Here is a 26,239-nt window from a genome sequence, read left to right as displayed (position 1 = left end):
GTGGTGTTTTCTTTTCTGGTGGTGAAATAATAAGTGGAGGCAGACCACCCCTTCCACCCCATCAGCCACAGCTGGGCAAAGAAGCCCACCAAGCAGGTGTAAAGATCCCATGGTACCCACCCCAGCTGGCTCCCAGATGTGGTTGGTTGTGACCTCCTCCTATCAGGAGCCTTACCAAGGTTGTCCCATAAGACAAATGCCTCCCCTTCTGGGGCTCAGAGGACTCACACACTGTTCTGCCCACAGGATGGCCTGTGGAAGAGGTGCCCAGAGCATCACCCCAGCCTTGGGCCTGGGGGTCCCCTGGCAGCAGAACCCAAATCCAGGAAGGGTGGCGTGCAGGAGTGGGTGGTGGGTACCCGAGCTGCTGGCTTTTGGGAACGAAGATACCTTGAATAAGCAGTGGCCCTCATAAAGCTGAACAGATCAGAAGTTCGTCCTTTGTTTCTCTGTTACCCAACAGCTACTCTCCCCGTCCCCTCGTCCCCTCGGACCGCAGGGTCACTTCTGGGTCAGCTGTGAGGAATGCTGCCTTATCAGCTCTGTGCTTTCTGCAGCACTGGTGAGGAGTAGCGGACAGATAACTCAGGACAATGGATAATACACACAGAATTTCCATTTGACTGTGACATGTGTATTCACAGTGAGCAGGCAAGAGAATGCTCAGAACCCACCCACCCCGCTTCCCGCAGCACAAACACACCCTGTGCTGCCTGGCACCGCTCTCCCTCTTGCTTGGCTGTGTTACTGACAGCTCTGGCCTGAAGAGGCCGCAGGTGGTGATCGTGCCTTGTGTTTGTATGACCTTTCCCAAGCTTACAGAGCCCTTTTGCAGACATGATCTCATTTGAGCCCCAAGAAGCAGTCAGGGAGGGCAGATATTCATGTTACACAGAAGGTTCCAGCATCACCTGCTGCTGACGGAGCCCCTGCTATGTGTCAGGCACCCCATAGGCACTTTGCATATGCTTGCTAGTGTGATCCTACCACAGCTGAAAAAGGCAACTATATGGTTAGACTCCTGAATTGAGGTTCAGGAGCGATGAAGTAACCGGCCAAGGTCACATAGCTAGAAGGAGGTAGAGCCTGAATTTGGACCCAGGACCCCTTATAACAATACATCTCATGCTTTTTCCCATGGAGCTGCTCTGTCTTCTGCCAGCCTAGTGACTACGTGATGCAGCTGGGTCTGGAACCCATCCCCAGGGCTCTTCCTTGGCTCTGGGTGGCATCCCCATGATGGACAAGCACATGACCATTTGGAGATAACTTTGAAATGATTCTTAAAGTCACGTGGCTAATAACACTCTTCTCCCTCTCCCTAGAGGGTGACTGGCTGCATCCTCTCCAATGTCAACACACCTTCCATGACGCCTGTGATCGGACAGCCACAGAACGAGACTCCCCAGCCCATTTACCAGAACAGCAACGTGACCAACAAGCCCACTGCAGGTAGGGAAACATTGATGCGTGGGTCTCAAACCTCAGAATCGTGTGGAGGGCTTGTTAAAATAGTGATTGATGGGATCCACCCAGAACTTGATTCAGTGGGTCTGGGAAAGAGGACTTGTATTTTTAATAAGGTGCTGCTGATGTTGCTAGTCCAGGGACAATACTTTGAGAACCCTGAGTATCAAGCATCAGAGCAAACCAGTCACAATCAGAGAGAAGCGGGTGGTGGTATGCACTCTTCTCCTGTATTTAAATATAAACATAGGGCCCGGCCTGGTGGCTCATGCCTATAATCCCAGCACTTTGGAAGGCTGAGGTGGGTGGGTGGCTTAGGCCCAGGAGTTTGAGACCAGCCTGGGCAACATGACGAAACCCCACCTCTACCAAATAATAATAATAATAATAACAAAAATTAACTGGGCATGGTGGCTTACACCTGTAGTCCCAGATACTCAGAAGGCTGAGGTGGGAGGATCTCTTGAGCCCAGGAGGTGGAGGTCACAGGGAGTGGGGGATTGTGCCACTGCACTCCAGCCTGGGAGACAGAGTGAGACCCTGTCTCAAAAAATACACAAATTTTAGGCCAGGTGTGGTGGCTCACGCCTGTAATCCCAGCACTTTGGGAGGCCGAGGTGGGCAGATCACAAGGTCAGAAGATTGAGACTATCCTGGCCAACGTGGTGAAATCCCGTCACTACTAAAATTACAAAAAAAAATTAGCCAGGTATGTGGTGTGTGGTGTGTGCCTATAGTCCCAGCTACTCAAGAGGCTGAGACAGGAGAATCGCGTGAACCCAGGAGGTGGAGATTACAGTGAGCTGAGATTGTACCACTGCACTCCAGCCTGGAAAACAGAGCAAGACTCTGTCTCAAAAAAAAAAAAAAAGAAAAAAACCCATAAATTTTAAATAATTGCCTTGCCGGGCGTGGTGGCTCACGCCTGTAATCCAAGCACTTTGGAGGCCAAGGCAGGCGGATCACCTGAGGTCAGGAGTTCAAAACCAGCCTGACCAACATGGTGAAACCCCGTCTTAAAAAACAAACAAACAAAAAAAAGAAATAATTGCCTTAACTGGGAATTAAATACACAAAATGGAACATTTTTCTCTGCCTCTTCTAGGGAGGTTGAGGATCTTGCCCAAGGTCACACAGTGAGGAAGAAGCAGGCCGTGAGTCACACCCAGGCAGTCTGCACCCAGAATCCCCACACTCTTAGCCACCAATAATCCAGTGACGGAGAGCACCAGCACATACCCCACACCTAGGACTATATACCCAAACAATGCTCATGCTTTATCTGCATTCTTATTTAATGCAGTAATACTGTGATACAGACATTATGTTCCCATTTCAAATAGAAAACAGATTCAGAGAAGAAAAGTGATTTGCCAATTTGTCACACAGCTCAAAAGTAGAAGAGCTGGAATTCATATTCAATACTGTCAGGCTCCAAGGTCCATGCTCTAAAATTTTCTTCCAAGCCAACTCCAAGAAACAGATTCCGATATTACTTTTCAAGCCTAGAGACCACAAGCTATTATATTATTGGTCTGTTATAAACAGGGTAATTCACAAAGAAGAGTCAGAATTTCACAGTTTGCATACAGCTACATGTGGAGGGCTCAGAAAAATTTTCTGGATTGGAGCCTAGAGGGAGAATTGAAAACCAGATCCCTCTCAGCCAAATAAGATGTCTAATGATTCTAAAGACCATCTGCATGGGAAGGAATGCCTTAGCCCAGCAGAAATGGTTCCAAGCATGTACTTTGCTGAGTCTCCTTGGCTGTGGGTGTAACCGTCCAGAGAGAGGAGCAGCTAAGGATAGGCTTGGGACAAACCTGGGGAAGAAATGCTCATGATATAGAAAATGAAAGAAGCCAGCAGCCTATATGCCCTTTAACTGGAAAATGTGATCCAATTTACGCAGACATGCCAGCATAATACACATTTAAAACGTGAAAGAAAATAAATAATACACCAACAGGTTAGCAGTAGTTATCTCTTGGGTTGGGATTATGAGTGCTTTAAGTGTTCTTCTTTATGTATTTCCCTCTTCTATGTTTTCCAAGTTTTCAACGATGAAATAAACATAACCAGAAAATGGCTTCCAGTCGAGGGCTCACAATGTGTGGGCCTCAGACTGTGAGTGAGAAGAAGGAACTTGTGCTGTCATATTTCTGTTCTCTCTCTCTACCCTCCTGCTGCCTCCTTCTCCCACCCCTGCCCTCTCCATGCACCCTGATGTTTACAGCGGCCCCAATGCCGGGCCGACATGAGTGCCAGTTGTGAGTGGTTCTCTCCCTCTGTCCCTGTCTGACTTGCTCTCTTCCATAGCCAAGATCTTGGGGAAGGTGGGAGAAAGCCTCAGCCGGATCTGCTGTGTCCGCCCGCCGGTGGAGCGTTTCACCTTCGTAGGTGAGGAACCAAGGACCTTGATTCCCAGTCCTGTCTCTTTTCTGTCTCTCCTCCCTTCATTCCTTCAGCAAAGAGCCTCAAGTACATTCCCCCCACCGCAAATCCCCGTGATTGTGTGTGTGCGCACACTTGTGCACACCGTGTTCCCCCAAGCAGGTGTTGCACATACATCGAAGGCTCGGTCTTTCCCATCTTCCTGCAGGCCCTTGCTACATTCCACCATGTGAAAAAGTGTGCTTGTTCTTTAAACCAGGGAGTCCCTAAAGTGAGCCGGCCGCATCTTGTGACTCCAAAAGCCATCTCACTAGGTTGTAAGGTTGTTGCTCTTGTGGCCAGCCTCCCTCCCAAGATCTTGGGGAAGAAACAGAAAGCACTCAGCATGAGTGTGTGTGTTCGTCACTGGCTCCCCAGCCAGGCTGCCTCATTCTGAAAGTCCCAGCCATGTGAAGTGCCGCTCCTGGAGCAGGAGAAGAGCTCCCTGTTCATTTTACACCTGATTGTGCTCCCCATTCACTCTCCTTGGGTGTCACCTGTGCAGGATGGCACATCACCCCCCATCTGCCCTCACCCACCCCATCCCAATAACTCCTGCTGAGGCCCTTGGACAGATTGAGTGTTGGGGACCAGGAAGCCGGTTCCCTAATGCCCTTCCTTCCTTCTTTCCTCTTTAGATGAGAATGCCAATCTGGGCACGGTGATGCGGTATGAAGAGATCGGTGAGTGGGACTGTGAAAGTGGGGAAAATGGGGACATTTGGAGCCCCCTCCCTTCATGGCAGGAAACATGGTGAGCAGAGAGGCTTGAAAGCCTGGGGAGTGTTTTGCAGCAGGGTCTCCTCTCGGAAGAGGGATCACTTCCAGGCTAAGATTGCATTCGTAGTTAGCTCCCTTTAATATCTCCTAACTGGACTCCAGCCAGCTCCCAAGGGATAGACTGGCTCAGTTGGTGATTTTTCCTTCAGAGCCTCCCCTCCCTTTCCTAAAAGACATGAAAGTTGAGCTTTGGCACCAGCTGGAGAGACCCTTCTTTTGAGCACACACACTGCACACAAATGAGACAGAAGAGCCCCCCCCCTCCCCGCCTTCCTCATTCAGTGCTTGAAGACAGTGAAGTAGAGAAGGGACTGAAAGCCGCCTCCACACCTCCTTCACAGCCTTGGGCCGAGCTAAGGCACTCCACTGTCTGTGTGAGGGCTGCCTGCCAAACCCAATACCAGAGCAGGCCAGGGCGGGCCCGAGCCGGTGGAGGGTGGTTACACAGCTGTCAGGGTGGGAAGGAGTTGATGACCCCTATGAGCAAGCAGAGAAGCAGATAGGAACACTGAAGTCTTCCCAGGGTTTCAGAATGGGTGAGAGAGGCAAGTGGGAGACACAGGTGTCTGAAGCTGGGGAAAGGACAGGGAGACGTCAGAATAGAGCTGGGGCTGGCGCAGGTACCAGGGGACAAGAAGGGTCAGTGACATCAGGAATGCCTGGAGCTCTAGGGTGAGGCAGCCTGGTGTCCACACACTCAATCTTAAACATCCAGCTGCAAAGATCCTCCAAGCATCTGCTCCTGGTACTTTTCTGTACAAGGACTGGAAGTTAGGGCTCCCACTGCGATCCTGAGAGGCAGGGGTTGTCCTGAGCACCTGGTTCTTCCTGCAGACCCAGCAGATGTGATGTCATTTCAAGGGGCTTCTATGGGTCTCATCCTCTCATCTGAGGTGTAGTGGTGTCCCTCAATCGGCTCAGCTGGTTTCCTACAACCATTTGTAAAGTTTTCAGGATTTTTTTTTTAGACGGAGTTTTGCTCTTGTTGCCCAGACTGGAGTGCAATGGCACGATCTCGGCTCACTGCAACCTCCACCTCCTGGGTTCAAGCAATTCTCCTGCCTGAGTAACTGGGATTACAGGCATGTACCACCATGCCCGGCTAATTTTGTATTTCTAGTAGAGACGGGGTTTCTCCATGTTGGTCTCCAACTCCTGACCTCAAGTGATCCACCTGCCTTAGCTCCCAAAGTGCTGAGATTACAGGCGTGAGCCATGCACCCAGCCAGTTTTCAGGAATTGTGTGAACCAGTTTTAAATATAGCCATTAATAAAAATTAAGTTATATTATCTTAAAATTAAAAAATTAAAAACAAAAGGAATGAATATTCAAAATCCCTCACTTCCTAATTATTTTACTATATTTTAATATCCTTTTTTTTTTTTTTTTTTTGAGACAGAGTCTCGCTCTGTCACCAGGCTGGAGTGCAGTGACCCGATCTCGGCTCACTACAACTTCTGCCTCCCAGGTTCAAGCAATTCTCCTGCCTCAGCCTCCCATGTAGCTGAGACTACAGGTGTGCACCACCATGCCCCGCTAACTTTTGTATTTTTTAGTAGAGACGGGGTTTCACCATGTTGGCCAGGATGGTCTCGATCTCTTGACCTCATGATCCACCCACCTTAGCCTCCCAAAGTGCTGGGATTACAGGCGTGAGCCACTGCACCCGGCCTATTTTAATATCCTTTATTGACCAGCACGTCAGTCTCTGAAGACCACAGGAAGGAGCACCAGCCTTCCTGGTTGCTCCCCAAAACAGGCAGGAGCATTTGGCTGTAGGTTCTGCAGCCCCAGAATGCCCATCAGGCAAGGGTGGGAGTGAAGGTGCCGGGCTAGGCTGAAAGCTCCCGCACTCCACTTCCCTGCACTTCCAGCCTGGCCAAGACCTGCTGCCTTCCCACGCGGTGAGCTCGGAGCAGCCTTAGGACTTCTCATTGTATTCCATGTGCATTTCTCTTTCCATTATGGCAAGCTTCAGCCATAGCCTTGTGCCTTTCCAGCACCCAGATGGGTAGATCAGGCTCTCCCCACCCTGACTCGAGGAGTCCCCTCCCAGAGAGGACACTGATGATCAGTGCTGCACAGCGCACTGCTGTGTTCCCTTCCATTGGCTCACCGCTACCTCTAGAGGGGCAGGGGTCTCTGCTTACTCTTCTTGCTCTGTAGCAGTTTGGAGTTATGGTGAGCCAGCCGCCAGGGATGGAAAATGCAGCTGGAGAGTGACCTCTCACCTCCGGCATCCCCAGGCTCTGCCTGTTCCCTCCACATCCCCTGTGCTCGAGGAGAGGGAGGATCCACCTGCATGTGACGGAGAAGGGACAGTAGGGAGGTGAGAATGGAGAATACTTAGGTTCCGAGAAAGGAGAGCTCAGCAGTCACAGCTGTCAGATTGGGCTTAGGTCCTGGCATGGTTCCAGGTGGTGGCTGTGTGCAGTAGAAACTGGGATGGGCTGCAGGGCCCGGGCTTCACATAGCCAGGATTCCTGGGAGAGGAGTGTGGACAGAGAGCTGCATTCCAGTTCCTGGCCCTGGATCAGGGTGACCTGGGGAAGGAGGATGGCCCAGAGAAGCTGGAAGGGAGCTACTCTGCCTCCCGACTCTTCATTCCTGCGCTGTGTGAGGCCCTGGGGCTCACATGTCCCCCTCTTTGATATTTCCTTGCACACTAAATGAGGAAAAGCAGTTTTCTCCTAGCTCCATTAGCATCTGTTGACCCTATTTACATGCTTCTAAAAGCTAACTGCTCCTCCCGGGCTGCCCCAGGCCACAGGCTGGTGGGTTGGAAACTTGCCTTAGTCTCAGACACAAACTGGGAGAAGTCACTGCTGCCCTCCAGCGGCCACACATGGGATCTCAAGCCCGGCTGGGACCGCTTGTCTGTGACTTAAATGTTTGCGCTGGTCCTGTAAGAAAAGGTGACAGAGACCCCACTCTGGAACTCTCTGTGCTTTGGCTTAAGAAAGAAAAGTGCTATATTATATTTGGTTGGGATACTGCGACCCTGGCTTGGGAATAGGAAAGAGATTCATTTTCATGGCTGTAAGCAGGGATTTTTAACCTTGGCACTAATTGACCTTTGGGAACAGATAATTCTGTGTTGGGGGTGGGGGGCGCATTCCTGTGCATTGTAGGATGTTTAGCAGTGCTCCTAGCTTCTACCCACTAGATGCCAGTAGCATGCCGCCCTCCCCCTCCAGTCCTAACACCCAAAAGTGTCCAGACATTGCCCAATGTCCCTTGGCAATTGCAAAATTGCCCTCAGCTGAGAACCACTGATACAGGAAAAGCTGAGGGCCAGCACATGCCTTATTGACGTGACCAACTAATACAGGACTGTCCATTCTTTTGGCTTCCCTGGGTGACACTGGAAGAAGAATTATTTTGGGCCACACATAAAATACACTAACACTGACAATAGCTGATGAGCTAAAAATAAAAATAAAAGCTGGGAGCAGTGGCTTACACCTGTAATCCCAGCACTTTGGGAGGCCGAGGTGGGTGGGTCATGTAGCAAGAGATCAAGATCATCCTGCAACACAGTGAAACCCTGTCTCTACTAAAAATACAAAAATTAGCTGAGTGTGGTGGCGCGTGCCTATAGACCCAGCTACTTGGGAGGCTGAGGCAGGAGAATTGATTGAACCTGGGAGGTGGGTTGTAGTGAGCCGAGATCGGGCCACTGCACTCCAGCCTAGCTACAGGGCGAGATTCTGTCTCAAAAAAAAAAAAAATCGTCAAAATAATCTCATGTTTTAAGAAAAGTTTACACACTGGGTGTGGTGGCTCATACCTATAATCCCAGCACTTTGGGAGGCCACAGTGGGTGGATCACTTGAGGTCAGGAGTTTGAGACCAGCCTGGCCAACTTGGTGAAACCCCTTCTCTACTAAAAATACAAAAATTAGCCAGGTGTGGTGGTGCATGCCTATAATCCCAGTTACTTGGGAGGCTGAGGCAAGAGAATTGCTTGAACCTAGAAGGCAAAGGTTGCAGTCAGCCAAGATTACACCACTGCACTCTAGCCTGGGTGACAGAGCAAGACTCTGTCTCCTAAAATAAATAAATAAAAGAAAGAAAGTTTACTAATTTATTTTAGGCTGCATTCAGAGCCACCCTGGACTATATGTGGCCTACAAGCCACGGGTTGGACAAGCTTGATCTAACTGGACGTTTAGGTAACCAGAATTACAGAGACGTGCCCTTTCAACAGAAAACTGACCTAGAAGCCTGGGTGGCTCCCAGAAATAAGCCCAGCCTGGCTTCTGTCAGACACAGCAAGTTGGCTTCCTCTCCACCGCTGGGGAGTTGGGTCAGAAGTCCCATGGCGCAACGCAGAGGCGCCACTGACTCAGGCCGACGTTTTCCCCAGTGACCCCATGCTGCAAGAGCCGAGGCCCCAGTAGCCAGCACAGCCATCCTATATTGCCCGGAAGGCAGCCTGCAGGACCTCTGCTGTCAGCTCATCGGTTGCCTCACCCATTCAACATGTCTGAGCACCTACTGTAAGCCAGTGACTCTGCCAGACCCTGGGGCTGTAAAGATAAAGCAAAACCCCTGCACACAAACAGATCATTAGACTAAGGTCTGACGGAGAGGAGAGGAGACAGGCTGCAGGAATATTTCATAGTCACTGTAAGGCCAGTAGCCTCGCCGGGAGCACGGACGCAGACTCCCCCCTTTCTTCCAAAGCCCGGACGAGCTTGCGCAAGCTCAGACACGCTCAGACATGCTCAGGCATGTTCCCTTCTCCCATGCTCGCACAGCCTGACCTTCCCTTAAAAAGCCCAGTATGTAAACAAGGTGCTGCAACCCTAGCCTCTTTCTAGCCAATAGCAGCCAAGTCTTTCTAACCAATAGCAGCCAAGTCTTTCTGGCCAATAGCAGCCGAGCCTTTCTAGCCAATGGCAGCCGAGTAATTCTAACCAATGGCAAGCCAAGTCCTAGCTGAAGGCTTGTAATTCTACCCAGTGACAGTCTTGCTCTCCCACAACCAATGGAGCTCCTTCACTCCCTATAAAATCCCGTGCCTGAGAGGAGTCAGTGTGACTTCTCCGGCCCCTCCTGTTGGGACACAGAACCTCGTCTGGGAGCCTGAACAAACCCTTCCCGTTGGATTTTATTGTGCTGGCGTCAGTTTTTTCGTTTTAAACGCGGCAAGAACCCAAGAACAAACCTTACAGTCACCATCCCAGCCCTCAGTGGGGCTCCCTGAGGTGAGAGGGCTACCCTGTCCCAGGGACCATGAGATGCTGGCATTGCCCACCTTTGGCCCCAGCAGCCTCCCCCTGCTTCAGGAACCCCACCTAGGAACTCGTTTCACAGCACGGGACTGCTTCCCACCTGAAAGTCCTCCTCAGGGTCTTAGGCAGGCAGGGCCGCCCGCAGCTTCTCTCTCGCCTTGGCCTCAGGGTGGCAGGGCCTGTGCTGGCAGCTGTCTGTGGAAAGCTGGTGGTGACCTCAGTGCAGGGCTGCCTTGCTGTTTCAGACGACACGCCCGCCAGCCTCGGCCTCTAGCTGGGAGGGCCTGGGATGGCTGGGAGCCTTGCTGCACTCCACCCTGAGCCGCCGCCTGGGCGAGGACGCTTCTCACGGTGTTCTCAGAATGCTGTTCCCCACTGCTCAGTTTATTAAGTGAGTCCACTTGCTACCTCATTGAAACAACTGTGGGCCTAACTGGGATAATTCAGCGTGGGCTTAATGAGGGAAGAAAAACAGCTGACAAGCAGGAAGTGCGCGTGGGTGCCAGGAAAAGTACGGGTACCGTGAGGGGTCTTAGCCTTGCTCTCAAGCCCTTTGCTGGGGACAGCGGCCATGTGACACATTTGATATACTCAGCTACCTCCAGGTACACTCCATGTCCCTTCACACCCCCTACCATGTCAGGGAGACAAACTGCAGACAGTGCGCAGTAGCAGAGAATCCGAACTCCGTTGATGTTCGAGCTCAACAGGGAGCAAGAAAGAGGACGTCAGACCTTAGACAAGGCGTGTCGCTGGCTCAGCCAGTTACAATAACGAACCATCCTGGCTTAGCCCTGAAAGATCCATGTCCTGGGAAAGCCAGAGCAGTTGGTCACCCTCTATGACCTTCTCTTCTTGCGTGAGTAATTCCTCCCGCAGGGAATGAGGGTGCTGTGGAAATGAGCCCGAGGGAAAGGGGAGCAGGGGTTTCTGCACTGCACACGCCCTGGTGCAGGGTCAGCTGGGAGAACCTGGCTCCACAGCCCCAAAGGTGCAAGAGTTATGTATGCACCAGGGGAAGAAGGCTGAGAGTTGAATGCTTCCCAGGCCTCCACTTACTCCCTTTGCAAACTTTCCTTCCCCTCCTCAGAGCTGCGGATCCTGCTGCTGTGTGGTAGTGACCTGCTGGAGTCTTTCTGCATCCCAGGGCTCTGGAACGAGGCAGATGTGAGTAGCAGGGTTATCGCCTGGCACGCACGCAGCTGGGACTGGGAGGGGTGGGAAAGGTGCGCTTGGTTCTGGCCTCCTGTCTTCATTTCTCCTGAGCTCCTAAGGGCAGTCCATTCACATGCTATGGTAGAAAATTCTCACCTACCGGCAAGCTTTATCTGCTACTGCATTTTTACCCTTAACAACTCCTCAAACTTACTCCTGTAAAGCCCCTGGGAGAAAAGCAAGCTGAGTCATACAGTATCTGGCTCCAAACAGTGCTTGGGATATGCGTTTGTGTTGCGGGTGGGGAGCAGAACGGGAGAAAACATCTTTGCCCTTGTGAGATTATTGTGTGTTTTGTTTTCCTTTGATTCCTTTTGAAGAGGTGGTAAATACCACCCTGGAATTCCCTCAACAAGAGAGAAAGGGTCCAGAGGGGAGAAGTGCGTGGCAAGAGGTGGGCAGGATCCTTGGCAGTTGACTTGGCATTGAGGGAACCCGGAAGTTAATCTTGAACCACTTAGGAGCTCAGTGACACCTTTTGTTGCCGGATCTGACTGTGATGATCTCAAACCAGCTCACCCATAAGTTACTCACTCTTCACACATACATTCTTTCTTATTATTTCATTAATTTGTTCACCTGGTGGCCTGAGCTAGCGCCCAACCCCATAGCTCTATGGACATTGAATTCCCAAGGCAGCAATTCTAGGCGGAACGTTTTTTATTAACTTACTGTGTGACTCTGGACCTGCCTCAGTTTTTTTTTTTTAATTTGTAAAAGCTATAGAATGTTATCTATAGCATTCTGAGATTTTAAAGAAATGTTGTACCATACAATCCTTTCCGCTAAGTAATAGGTGGCATGACATACACAAAAATATTTCATATGTGTACATTTATGTGTCTCTGGACAGAGAGAGAGGCAGGACAGAGCCAGTCAGGGTCAGGCTCAAGATTCAAGTTCTACTCCCACACGACTCATGACAAAATATATTATTATTATTATTATTGAGATGAGTCACTGTCGCCCAGGCTGGAGTACAAGTGGCACCATCTCTGCTCACTGCAACTTCCACCTACCAGGTTCAAATGATTCTCCTGCCTCAGCCTCCTGAGTAGCTGGGATTACAGGCACCTGCTACCACACCTGGCTAATTTTTGTATTTTTAGTAGAGACGGGGTTTCACCATGTTGGCCAGGCTGCTCTCGAACCCCTGACCTCAGGCAATACGCCCGCCTCGGCCTCCCAAAGTGCTGGGATTACAGACATGAGCCACCATGCCTGGCCAAGAAAATATATCCTAAGTTTTGTTTGTTTCCATCCCTAAAACAAGCATAATAATAGTACCTACGTCCCATGGGTTTGGAAGGCGTAAATGGTATTGTCTATTGAAAGTGCCCAGCTGGTGCCCCTGACACGCAGTCATGCTCAATAAAGCTAAGAAGTGAATTTGCTTAAATAGACACACAGATACGCAAGCTATTCACAATGAAGGGCATAAATGCTAACATGCTGTGGTATAACTGAGATGGCAGGGACAGTTTCAGGGAAGTAAAGTATACTCTGTGAAATATACAGTCCTCTCAACCCTGGAACCACTTCCTCCAGGTGAAATCTTAAACCTCCTTTCAATTCTAAATTAAGTGGCTTAATTAGCTTTTGCTTTACTGGCTACTTCACAAGGGGCTGTGAAAGTCAGAAGTAATGCCCGGCAAAGTTCTATACAAGAGCTCAGCAAAGCTCTTTCAAGAATCCAGGCAAATCTGGGCAATTGCCTGGGCCCCGTTTTATTGCAGAGGCCTGGGCAGTCCTGAAGGGATTTAGAGGAATGAGGTCAGTAGCTGCCGCACAGCCTGGAGTGTTGCTTGGGAGCAGGAATCCCTGGGGGCTCTTTACTAAGTGTGATGGGTGAGGAGCCTCCTCTCTAGGGCAGACCTAGGCTTCCTGGAGCCTGAAACTTACACAATTTGGGGCCTTGCTGCAGGCCAATCCCTCTCTGCTCCTCCCAGTTAGATTGCCAGTTTAGATTGCAGGTACTCTAACTTCACTCCAAAATGGCTGGTCTTGGTGTTGTCAGATACCAATGTTAGAGGACCAGGGAGAAGAGCTCCAGGTCTCTCCTCTTCTGGTTGGTCCCTGGTGCTGAGACCAGGGTTGGCTGGAAAATCTGAGAAACCATTGCTCTTGATTTACCAGGGTGTGTTTAACCACAGAGGTGGAGTAAACCCATTGAGTCAAATGTGTTCCCACTTGACCACTTGGCAAGTCCCAGCCCTGACCCTCTTCTTTTTCTAGATTCCCAGGGAGATCATAGAATTTCTGTCCCATCTGGGTGGTTGTGGAAAAAGGGGAGGGATTCTCCTATCCTATTTCCAACTTCTCCAGTCTGAGATAGATGACTTTGGAACATCCTCTGGAAGCCAGGGATGGATGAGGTACTGAACCAAGAGCAAGGTCAGGTGACCAACTAGTCCCTGTTTCTGTGAGACTTATCTGGTTTTAAAACTGAAATACACATATCCTGGGGCCTCCCTGGAGTCCCAGGACACCCAGCCTAGCTATGCTCAGAGGGCACCACAGTCCCAGGCCAGCAGAGACCCTACATCTAGCTTATGCAGGGTGGTGAAAAATCCAGTCCCCTGCAGAGGCAGCAGCAGGATTTGGGTGAAGCAGACCCTCAAGCTTGCTCCAGAGGACTTTTTAGACCCTGGAGCCGACCTGCTTCCCCACCCCCTGCCAGCCAATTGCTCAGTCCCCTGCCTCAACCCACAGCTGATCTGTGAGGTCCTTAGAACCACTGAGTCAGACAGAGCGGGAAGAATTCCAAGAAGCTGTTTCCTCACATAATGAGTGTGAATCTCAGCCTATGACAGAGGTGTGCCAGAAATATCATATTAATGTATTTACATCAAATTAACATTTCACTCCAAATCCCTATCCCACAGGGATGGTGGAAATTTAGTCTTAGCCATTACTAATTAGCAGACCCGAGAGGCTCTTGCACACCCTGAACTTGAGGACAGTCCTTTAATCTCAGTTTCCCATAGTCACCACAGACATCATCCCTGGCCAAGCCTTTGTCGTCCGTTGAAGTCGAAGTGCCCTGCTCCGCACCCACCCAGGGCAGGGAATTCCTAGCTGAGTCTGGAGGCCTTGTGCTGGGCCCCATTGTGTTCACCAGGCCTGTCCTCCTCTGAGGCTTTGCCCCTAATGTGCTGCCCGGGAGAGAGGAGGAGTGGGCTCCACAGACCTGTAGCCTCTTCCTCTTGTGGGGAAAGTTGGTGGGAGGACAGCAGAACCACTTCTTTGCTCTTTCTGTCCCCAAGAACATCTTCTCTATTTTCTCTCCCCTTTTCAGGACATCTAATGAAATGTCTTTTTGTTGTTGTTTTTTTTTTTTTTAGAGATGAGGTCTCACTACGTTGCCCAGGCTGGTCTTGAACTCCTGAGCTCAAGTGGTCCTCCCACCTCAGCCTCTCAAACTGCTAGGATTACAAGCCTGAGCCATTGCACCAGGTTCAAAATTTCTTTAGTGAATTTAAAGTTATTGGCTTCAGGCCGGACGCAGTGACTCACGCCTGTAATCCCAGCCCTTTGGGAGGCTGAGGCAGGCAGATCACCTGAGGTCAGGAGTTTGAGACCAGTCTGGCCAACATGGTGAAACCCCCATCTCTACTAAAAATACAAAAAATAGCCAGATGTGGTGGCAGGCGCCTGTAATCCCAGCTACTTAAGAGGCTGAGACAGGAGAATCACTTGAACTCGGGAGGCAGAGGTAGCAGTCAGCCAAGATCATGCCACTGCACTCCAGCCTGGATGACAGAATGAGACTCTGTCTCTACATAAATAAAAATAAAGTCACTGACTTCAAAGCATTCTGGTTATGTCCTGCAAATTCTTCTTATAAAAAATTTGGCTCTCTGTTAGAAATAGAGCTGGCTGGCCAGGTGCAGTGACTCATACCTGTAATCCCAGCACTTTGGGAGGCTGAGGTGGGTGGATTACTTGAGATCAGGAGTTTGAGACCAGTTGGCCAACATGGTGAAACCCTCATCTCTACTAAAAATACAAAAATTAGCTGGGTGTGGTGGCACGTGCCTGTAATCCCAGCTACTTGGGAGGCCGAGGCAGGAAAACTGCATGAAACCAGGAGGTGGAGGTCGCAGTATGCAGAGATCGCACCACTGCACTCCAGCCTGGATGACAAAGCAAGACTCCATCAAAAAAAGAAAAAGAAAGAAGGAAGGAAGGAAGTTAGGAAAGAAAGAAAGAAATAGAGCTGGCAGAGGAGGGTGTGGGGAGCATGAAACTAGTTAGCACCTCAGTGAATAGTCCACTGCCCTTATTTGGGGAAGGTTGGCTCTCAAGGTCTGGAAAAGGAACATCTTTCAGGAGTGGAACATTCCTCGGCCTCCCAAAGTGTTGGGATTACAGGCATGAGCCACCGCACCCAGCCTATTCACTTATTTTAAAATACTTATTGAGCACCCAGCCATGTGAGAAAACAAAGTAAATATTACCTGACTGTGCACTTTACTTTCCGGTGGGGAAGACAGACAATAAACATTTGGATTGTTTCTCATGGATTATCTTAACACCTAGAACACTCTTGGGAAATGAAATCTCTATTTCCATTTTATAGATATGGAGACCAAGGGTCAAATGGATTGCTGGGTTATGACTAGTTCAAGACCACAAAGCTATTGAATGGCAGAGCAGGACTTCAAACAAGTCTTCAGAGCCTTACTCCAAATAGACAAGATAGACAGGTGGGAATAATGCCATCTATCTTGTGCTGCCGGCCACAGGGGAGGACGTGACCCTTGAGCTGGGCTTTGAATAGTGAAGAGGACTGGGTGAAGTAGGTAGAAAGATAAGAGCTTTTGAAGTCGGGAAGAGGGTATGTTCAGTAGGGGGACACCCACCGAATTTGGGGAGATGGTTCTGGTTGGTTGAAATAGGTGGATCCTGGTATTTATTTGGTATTAACTTTTGAGCATGCAGCAAAATCATTAAGTTTAATAACTACATGTATTAGCTTCTCTCAAGAGTATTTGCATTTCAAATGAGCAAGTCAATATTTAATCCAAAAGAGTAAAAACTTGGGGATGGAACATCAGTCACCAGATATGGCCACTGAGGAATTGTTTTATCTTTCTTTTTTTTCACTCCTCAGAGCCCAGCATTCCACAGGCTGGTTCTAATTCGCTGTATCCTACATTATTCCAGCCAACCAGCCATGGGCTAACTGCTTCCTACATCCATCAGCTATGGGAAAACAACCAAAGAAAATAAACAGAGGAAGAGCCTGGGGCATTAGCCACTCCAGAAGAAATCCCAGGGCCCCAGGATAAATGGAACAAAGACAAACATTTGGCTATTCAGGCTCAGATGGTTTTTATCAGAGAGTCCAGCTCCAGCCAGGAAGCCTGATGGACTCTTGCACCCCAGGGATTAGGCCCTCACACTGATACCACTGATAGCAAATTACAGGCTCAGAGGAAGGAGGCTCAGGGCCTACCAATGGGGGATTCTGATTGTTCTCGTGTGAAAGGCACTGTTGGTTTGGTTTCCAGGCTGTTGACTTGAGTCTGGAATCCCCTGCCTTCCCACACCCCCAGTTAAGTTGGCAGTGGAGTGGGGATGATTTCCTCTGGGAAACCTCTCTTAAGAATGGTTCTTTCTCTTGTTTTGCATTAAGAGAGCCATCCTGGAAATGCATTTCCACCTGCTGGACTCTGACCCTGCTAGTTTCCACTCAGCCTTCCCTCCAGAGAGTGGCAGGGGCCAGAGAAAGGTGGAGAATCCTTTACTGAAATGGAGGAAGCATGCTTCAGAAGCTGCTCACGTACTGCGTGGCTTTGCCAAAGTTCCTTCTTTACATCTTTTTAAACTCATCCAGAAGTATACTAAAATTATATACTCTAAGGGTGATGCAGAGTAATGAATTGGAAGGTGCCAGCCTCTCAATGTTGTGGTAAGCTGGTAGCGGTGGTAAGCTGGGGTAAAAAATAAGGGGAAATGTATTTTCAAATAGAAATATTTGTTAACCAAAAAAGTTTCCAGTCTCTAAAATGTGAGTCTTAAAAATGGATTTGGAAGAGGTGTGATGTGGAGGAAAGAGTCTTCAAGGCAGGCCAGAGTGGATTCCACTCACTTGTTAGCTGCGCAACTTGGACAGGTTACTAAATCTCACTGAGTCTTGGTTTCTCCACTTATGAAGAACTGAGGCACATATCTCCAAAGATAGTTGTCACAAGGATTAACTGTGATAAGCTCCTGGTACTGTGCATTCACATAGCAGGAACCTTAATCAGTGTTTCTTCCTCTCCTTCCCAATGGCCCTGTGTGCCTCCCTGACTATCCTTATCTGGAGGAGAAACACGAGTGGGCCGCAGTCGCTGATGTACTGTACCTGAGAAGACAGCACTGTTTGGGAGGGAAGGTTAGGCTTTGGCTCGCTGATCTCAGGATGGCCCTGCGGAGGATCTTGCCAGTTAAGCCTGCCAGGGAAGATCCACAGACATTGGCTCCTGCTGCTAACGGAAGTCAAGCCCTCTGTTTAAGACACTCTAATGGCATTTCTTTGTGATTGGAATGAAACCCAGTCTTCATCGTGATCTGGTCCTTGTCTACTTTTCTGACCACTGTGTGCCCCAGTCCCACCTTGTTTATTTGATCAGTTTTCCCCACCTCAAGATCTTTGTACTAGCTGTAGCCTTGTTGGGAATCTTCTTCTCCTAGATCTCCCCATGCCCTTCACTTCTTATCACTTAAGTTTCAACATAAGGGTCATTTTGTTTTAGAATCATTATTACTTTACTTGTTTTCTTTTTATTTATTTATTTTTAGAGACAGGGTCTCACTCTGCTAGAGTGCAGTGGTGCGATCATAGCTCACTGCAACCTTGAACTCCTGGGCTCAAATGATCCTCTTGGGCTCAAGTGATCCTCTTACCTCAGCCTCAAAAGTAGCTGGAACTCAAGCATGTGCCACCACGCTCAGCTAATTTAAAATAAATTTTTCTTGTAGAGATGAGGTCTCACTGCCATGTTGCCCAGGCTGGTCTGGAACTCCTGGGCTCAAGTGATCTTCCCACCTTCGGCTTTTAAAGTGCTGGGATTACAGGCATGAGTCATCACACCTTGCCATGATGTTATCTTATTTATATATTTATTTGTTTATGATCTCTCCCTACTTGAAGGTAAGCCCCTTGAGTGCAGGAAACTTGCCTGTCTTATTTGCCAACACCAGAGCAATGCCCAGTTCACCATATACTCAATAAAAGTTTGTTGAATGAAAGGGTACTTGAGGACAACTTGGTTGGAGGAGTTCAGCTCATAAGAGAGTTTGCCTCCACCATGGGATGTGGCCCAGACTTTTGCTAGTTACTCATAATATATTAGTCACTATAAGATACTAGCCACCCAGTAGTAACCCACCCTTATCCTCACAGCAGTAGATATAATTGAATAATCACTTGTTTAATGTCTCACACTAGAAAGTGATGTCCAAGAGATGAAGCCGTATCTGTCTTGCTCAATGCTGCGTCCCTGGTGTCTAGGAAAATGCCAGGCTAAGACCACAAGGCATCCACCCACTCAAAGCATCTCCTTAAATCCAGCAGGGAAGGTCTTGAAATTCAGCCTCTTGGAGGGATGAGCGAACTTGACGTTCCTTCCAAGAGCTCTGCTGCCTGGGTCATGAGTGTTTTCTCTTCCAAGGCCAAGTTGCTTCCTGACTCAACCTGTCTCATATCCTTCCCTCAGATTCCCCACATTTGGGGAAGCAGAGTCTACCCGCTCCCACTTCCTCTCCCCGTCCGTATCCCTGCCTCCCCTGGGGAGCCTCTGACCAGAAGATGAAAAGATATGATCAAAGCTGTGCCTGTGAGCAGGAAGTAGAAGCAGGATGAATGTCACAGACCCCACCTCTGAGGCTCAACACAGGTCAGTGCTAAACTGAAGGCCACTGTGTGCTGCGGGGGAAGAAGATTGTGCCCTGACCCTTCCCACAGTGTGAGGTCACATCGGTCACCATCAAAAATGAAATTTACCAAGTAGAGTAGAACTGCAGGACAGTTCTACTGCATTGGCCACTCACCCACCCCACCCCCAAGGGCAAGACCCACAGAGAGCTCTTTGTGAAGACAGGAGGTGCTGGTCCCCTCGTGCACAAACAAGAGTTCAGACCCAGAGGCCTGGGCACACTCCTGCAGGCTCCATAGGAAGGGGATCTGAATGCCCTATGCTTCCTGAGGTCAGGTGTCTGCCTTATACCCCCGACTCCCCAAGGCATAGGGGGAATGTCCTTATTCATGCTGGGCTTCTCAGAAGTGCTGAGGTACCTGTCCTATGAGTACCTCATTTTGACCCCATCCTAAACCAGGCCAGAATATTAGCAACTTAGGCAATTGCGCATGTGATTTAAAACAATTCCCGGCCAGGCACAGTGGCCCACATCTGTAATCCCAGCACTTTAGGAGGCCGAGGCGGGTGGATCATGAGGTCAGGTGATCGAGACCATCCTGGCCAACACCATGAAACCCCGTCTCTACTAAAAATACAAAAAAAGAAAATTAGCCGGACGTGGTGGCACACACCTGTAGTCCCAGCTACTCAGGAGGCTGAGGCAGAAGAATTGCTTGAACCTGGGAGGCAGAAGTTGCAGTGAGCGGAGATCGCACCACTGCACTCCACCCTGGTTGACAGAGCGAGACTCTGTCTTAAAGAAACAAGCAAACAAAAAAACTTCCAAAGGTGGATGCACATCAGAAGGATTAGGGAGCTTTGTAAAGAGAGCGGCTCCAGCCCCTTGACACACGCTGTATCAAAATTTCTCAGGTAAGGTCTGCGGAATCTGTTTTGTTGTTTATTTTTTTTTTTTTTCACAAATAATACTTTTTATTTGTCACCCTTAAAATTCTGAATTTTAACAGATTCTCGGTCCAGTGGCTCTTCTCCACCAGCTTGTTCAACTTTAGCTCCCGTCTCTCCCCCAGTAGTTTTTCCAGAGCCACTATCTTCATGGTGAAGGTAGTGGCTCTGGAAAAACTAATGAAAACATTACGGGGAAGACAGATTGGCAAAGGACCTTTTCTGTTTTCCAGTGCTGTCTGGGATCGATTTATTGAACACTTCTTTCAAGTCATTTGTCTACGACAACCCCCAGCCCCCTACCCTGTCATGATTACCATCATCTTCTCCTGGATTTGGCAGGCCTGTTGGTGCTGAGCCTAAGAGGTCTTCCATATCTGATTGTTGCCTGTTTGTAGTAAAACCAACATGGAATAGATGAAGCTAATAGCCATTGGTAGTCTTGACATCAACCTGAGCTTCAATCATGGTCTGCCATTTTTTTTTTTTTTTTTTTTTAAGACGGAGTCTTGCTCTTGTCGGCCAGACTGGAGTGCAGTGGCACAATCTTGGCTCACTGCAGCCTCCACCTCCCAGGTCCAAGTGATTCTTCTGCCTCAGTTCCAGGAGTAGCTGGGACTACAGGCGTGCGTAACCACGCTCAACTAATTTTTTGTATTTTTAGTAGAGATGGGGTTTTGCCATGTTGACCAGGCTGATCTCAAACTCTTGACCTCATGATCTGCCCACCTTGGCCTCCCAAAGTGCTGGAATTACAGGCGTGAACCACTGCGCCCCGCTGGTCTGCCATTTTTTTGATCATGGAACACATTTTGTCATGTGTAAGATCCATGCCATGGAAGTGAGTCAGGCAGTTTTTGCCCTGGAGATCTTCAGTAATTAGCTTGAATTTTCTAAATGCAACTTTAGCATTCTGCAGATTAGCAAGACTCACTTCAAACACACAACCCTTGAGGCTATCACAACCCCATGCAATTTTGGTTTCTTGCATCCTTGGGACTGATGTTTTTCCATTATTTTTTATGTGGAACATATAGCTGGTGTTTTCACACCATACCCGTCTTACAAAATGGATCGCGTGCTCTCTTCTTGGCTCCCTTTTTGCCACTTTTTGTAAAGCAATTGTTCTTGCCAGCCACCTTAGTGCTGCTTAGAGAACCAAAAGGGTGAAAGTGCAACTCTGGTGAGAATTTAGGCTTAAGGGGTAGGAGAGCACAAAGGATGCAGGTCTAATTAGAGTGGCCAGAGAGGATCTTACCACGAAAGTAATATTTAAGTGAAACATTTCGAGCCAAGGAGCAACATAATTTGGCTTATATTTTAATATTATCAGTCTGGCTATTGGAAATAGACTAAAAACGGCAAGAAAATAATGAGAGACCGGAGCAATCCAAAGGAGAGATGATAGAGGTGAACCAGTTTCCTAGTTCTGCAAACTTGGTGGCTTGGGATAACACATCTTTATTCTCTTATAGTCCCGGAAGTAAGAGTCTGAAATAGGTTTTACTGGGTCCTAACCAAGCTGTTGGCAAGGCCATGCTCCCTTCAGAGGATCTAGGGGAAAATCGGTTTCCTTGACTTTTCCAGCTTCTAGAGCTGCATTTGTTGCATTCATTGGCTCACGGTCCCTTCCTCCAACTTCAAGGCTCACAGTGTATCATTTCAAATCTCTTTCTGCTCCATCTTCTCATTATCTTCTCTCTTCTGGGTCCAGTCTCCTTCTGCCTCTTGTAAGGGTACTTGTTATTGCATTTAGGGCCTGCCCAGATAACCCAGGATAATCTCAAGATTCTTAGTTTAATCATATCTGCAGAGTCTCTTTTGCCATATTCACAGGTTCCAGGGATTAGAACCTGGATATCTTTCGGGTTCATTATTCAGCTTACCAGAAGAGGCTTGGACCAATACAGAAGGGATAGACATGGTGAGAAATGAGCAGATTCTTGGATTTGTTTCTAAGGTAGAGTCCATTGGACTAGTTTATAGACTGAATGTGGGATATGAGAGAGAGAGAGGAATCAAGGAAAATATCAAAGCTTTTTGTCTGAGCAATTATAAGAGAATTTCTATTTATGAAAAACGTTATAGAAAAGCCATTTCTTTGAGGGGAGTGGTTGGTTTAACTGTTTACATTAGCGGGTCTAGGAGCTTATGGACATACTATGTTTGTGATGCCCTATCCAAGTGGGCATGTTGAGAAGGCAGCTGATATATGAGCCTGCAGTTCAGGAGAGAAGTTAATGCTGGAAATGTTAATTTGGAAACCTTTAGTGTGCTTTTAAAGCTTTGTAATTATGAAGGGTGTGAGTGTAGATAGAAAAGAAAAAACGTCCAGGGATGGAGGCCTGGAGGAGTCCAGTGGCACAAAGTCATAGAAAAGGAGGAATTGGCACAGGGGGCCAAAGAGAAGTAGCCAGCAGCCAGAGAGGTAGGAGGAAAACCAGGAGAGGGTAGTGTCTGGAGGCCTGGTGAAGGCAGGCAATGGGGGGCTGGAGTGGGAAGGACAGCTGAGCTCCTGGAGGGAGATGGGTACTCATTGGACTGAGGGCACATCTCACCAACTCTAGCACCTAGTACCTTCCCTTTCCTAACATGCATACACACATACGCGCATGCGTGTGCACACACACAAATACCCTCCAGCAGGAAAATTGTTTCTAAGCAATGCAGCTTATTGAGTAAGGCCTGATTTGGGGGCAAGGGATCCAGATTTTCTCCCATAATCCTCCAAACAGTTGCCACAAAAACAGTGTCTGGCCAAAGGAGCAGAGAGCATCTGCAGTCTCTGGCCTGAACCCCCACCCTGATCCCCTAAAGCTGTAGATCTTGTCTCGTAGATCCTGTCTCCCTCAACCCATCTGTGATTCCCAGGGACAAGTCTGTCACTGTTTTTGGAAAAAGAAAACAACTTAAGCAGAAAGGCCTCCATCTGCTTGCCCCCCACTGGATAACTGTGCAGCCTGGCACAGTTATTGATTGGGCACTCAGATCATTAGGTACTGAGTAGAGAGCAGCAGCTGCTCTGATGTCACCCACAGGGCAATTCCCCCACGAGGACTGCTATTCTGAGCCATTATTTTCATGATTTAAACTAGAATGCTCACTTTATATAGACCCGTTATTACAAACATCGTATGTGAAACATTCATCAAGTTTATAGAATCAGTTTGAAGGCAGATCCTACATTATGCAATTTATACTAGATTATGTTGAAACATCTACATAACCATGCAGTTTAGGGATCCCCATGGATACCAGCTTGGATAGATTCTCTCTTCTCCCCTCCCCTCCTTTCTCTTCTCCCTTCTCCTCTTCTCCTCTCTTCCCCTCTTTTCTCTTTCTCTGCCAATTTCCCCAGACCTTTAATTCAGTACTAAGACCATTGGTTCAACAACTTTGTTGCATATCGATATCATCTGGGGAATTTCAGCCCCAGAGATTCTGGTTTAACTGATCTCAGGTGTGAGCTGGGCTTTGGAAATGTTTAAAGTCCTTCAGGTGATTCTAATGTGTAGCCAAGTTTGAGAACCAGTGTCTAGGTAGTGAGTCCCAGTGCAATATCCTAAACGCCATGGCAGAAGGAGCTGGTTTTAACTCCAACTCCCTGCCCTGCCTCTCCCTATCATTTCTGATTTATAAGACGAGAGACTTGGTATCAGTTTACCTGATCTGAACCCCAACAATAGTTGTGCTGTGTTGTGCAATGCTCTGTATCTTCCAGATTACATGATCCAGTGGTGCTCTGATATTCTACACCTAGCTTTCTAACTTCTCTCTACAACTTTCCTCCTAAGACACTTTCAGCCAATTTTTAATTTTAGCAACATCAGCACTCCAGCTTCAAGTCTAGGTCCAGTTGTAAGCAATAGGAGAAGCAGGGTAAAGGTGGACAGAAATATTCAGGAGTGCTCACATAAACACACACACAAAACCAATAAATCAGGCTTAGAAATGGAATTCTGCTGGAGAGAAGAAATCCTCTGCAGAAATCCCCTGGAGAGAAGAAGGGGCCACCGTGCCCCCGTGTATCTGTTTTTGTGCCACTTGTTTAGAGAATTATGGGAAAAAATCTGGGTCCCTAGCCCTCAAAGCAGGCATTGTCCAAGATCTAAACAGTAATATGCCCAGGCTAGATCCAAGTCTATTAAATGCCATAACTTTCAGGCTCTTTCAAAACAAAAAATTGGCACAAATTTCCAGAAAGCAACTTGGTGATATGTCTTAAGAATTATGTCCAGTTTATATTCAATTATATCATTTCTTTTCCTAAGGAAATAATCAGAGATGTGATAAAATATTTATGTATAAAGATCTTCATTAAAGTGTTATGTATAATTGCCAAAAATCAGAAGTAACTGTCCAACTTTACACAATATAGGACCAGTTTAATATAACATAGTATAAAATATACAGATTGTTATGTTTCCAAATAATTTTTAACAATGTGAGAAAATGCTCAAAATACAATACTAGATGAAAAAACGTAAGTAAAATGACTAATTTTATAGTTTAATCCAATTGTGGATATATACACCTATTTGCAGAAAGAAAGAAAAATACAGATACACGCTAGACCGTGCATAGTCATTATCTGGATTGTGTGGTTGTAATTGATTGGTATTTTTTTTCTGGATTCCTAAGCTTGCATTGCATCCACAGTCAGAAAATAAAAATGTTATTTCTTTTACATGAAAAGAAGGTTTTGGCTAGGTGTAATGACTCATGCCTCTAATCTCAATACTTTGGGAGGCTGAGGTGGGAGTATCACTTGAGCCCAGGAGTTTGAGACCAGCCTGGGCAACATAGCAAGATCCTCTCTCTACAAAAATATAATAAAAGAGATTAGCCAGGCGTGGTAGTATGTGCCTGTGGTCTCAGCTGTTTGGAAGGCTGAGGTGGGAGGACTGCTTGAGCCCAGGAGGTTGAGGCTGCAGTGAGCCATAATCGTGCCACTGCACTCCAGCCTGGGTGACAGAGTGAGACCATGACTCAAAAAAAAAAAAAGTTTCATTTCTCATATGGAGAAATGAAAGCTTCTATCAAAGGCTGATCTCTGAAGTGACCCTAATCATCATCATCTCCCTACCACAGCCTGGGTGCCCAGGGATGCATTCCAAGCACTTGTTGCTCTTGGCTGCCCTTGAGTCCCCCAGCAGTTTTTATGAGGGTGAGGTAGAAAAGTGTTTAGTCCCTCTCATGACATCCCTCTCTTGACATCCGAGGGCTCAAATATGCTTGCTGAACAGAGGGGTCTCTCACTCGAGGATGTTTACCAGGTAAGGACGTGATGTCATTCATAGGATTCTGCAGCATTGTACACTCAATGGGAGCCTCAGGAATTGGAGAGATCTTACCTAGACATGTAAGAATTCATTTATTCCTGACATCTAGAGTATTTATTAAGCGACTTCTGTGTGCTAGGCAATGTTTTCACTTATTCTGTTAACACTGTTAAGGGTGTTCTTTGAAGGAGCTGGCTGATGGGGCTGAGAAAAAGGCCGGTTTAGGACTAAAGCCTGGGGTTCCGTGTGGAAGAACAGGAGAGGATTCTGCCACGCTAAGTCATTGCTTTGTAGGAGTATTAAAATGTATTAAAACAAAGGGCCTTCTCTCTGTTTCTTCAGATGGAGGTGATTGTTGGCGACTTTGGGATTGTGGTGGTGCCCCGGGATGCAGCCGACACAGACCGAATCATGAATCACTCCTCAATACTCCGCAAATACAAAGTGAGTCCTCCGTCCTGCTAGTGCACCTTGTGATGTGGCCCTTCTCTGAGAGTCCTGGCAGCTGGAGGAGTGAGAGAGCAAAAGGAGTTTAGTGGGAGGGACTGTTAGCTGACTCACTCTGCTCTGTCCTCAGAACAACATCATGGTGGTGAAGGATGACATCAACCATCCCATGTCTGTCGTCAGCTCAACCAAGAGCAGGTATGTTTGACCAATGGCCAGAGAGACTTCAGTCAACCCAGCTTACAAGTCTGCACATAACTTTCCTCCATCAAAGATGACCCAGAGATTCAGGCAGACATCTGCCGCCCTGGTGTTTACCTCCATGTTTAGACCTAATTTATGCCCAGCCACTTATTTTTATTTATTTATTTATTTTTGAGACAGAGTCTCACTCTTGTTGCCCAGGCTGGAGTACAGTGGCACAATCTTGGCTCACTGCAACCTCCGTCTCCTGGGTTCAAGCGATTCTCCTTCCTCAACCCCCCTGAGTAGCAGGGATTACAGGCACATACCACCACACCTAGCTAATTTTTGTATTATTAGTAGAGATGGGGTTTCA

General features: G+C 48.0%; 1 protein-coding gene across 7 annotated transcripts in view; it reads left to right on the top strand.

Annotated features, from left to right (window-relative positions):
* NMNAT2 (nicotinamide nucleotide adenylyltransferase 2) overlaps window positions 1–26,239 on the top strand; it is a 227,022-nt gene that overhangs the window by 189,294 nt on the left and 11,489 nt on the right. For all 7 annotated transcript variants that reach the window (XM_012444374.3, XM_064370490.1, XM_012444377.3 and 4 more), the window contains 6 exons: window positions 1,326–1,452; window positions 3,787–3,867; window positions 4,539–4,583; window positions 11,011–11,087; window positions 25,576–25,677; window positions 25,811–25,878. In XM_012444374.3, coding sequence (XP_012299797.1) covers window positions 1,326–1,452; window positions 3,787–3,867; window positions 4,539–4,583; window positions 11,011–11,087; window positions 25,576–25,677; window positions 25,811–25,878 — 500 coding nt within the window. The remainder of the gene's footprint in view (window positions 1–1,325; window positions 1,453–3,786; window positions 3,868–4,538; window positions 4,584–11,010; window positions 11,088–25,575; window positions 25,678–25,810; window positions 25,879–26,239) is intronic.

The sequence above is a fragment of the Aotus nancymaae genome, unplaced genomic scaffold (genome assembly GCF_030222135.1).
Source record: "Aotus nancymaae isolate 86718 unplaced genomic scaffold, 86718_ANA_hifiasm-v0.15.2.pri h1tg000108l, whole genome shotgun sequence".
NCBI classification, from domain to species: domain Eukaryota; kingdom Metazoa; phylum Chordata; class Mammalia; order Primates; family Aotidae; genus Aotus; species Aotus nancymaae.
The sequence above is the reverse complement of the archived record's forward strand: the minus strand, read 5'-3'. Positions and strand labels throughout refer to the sequence as shown.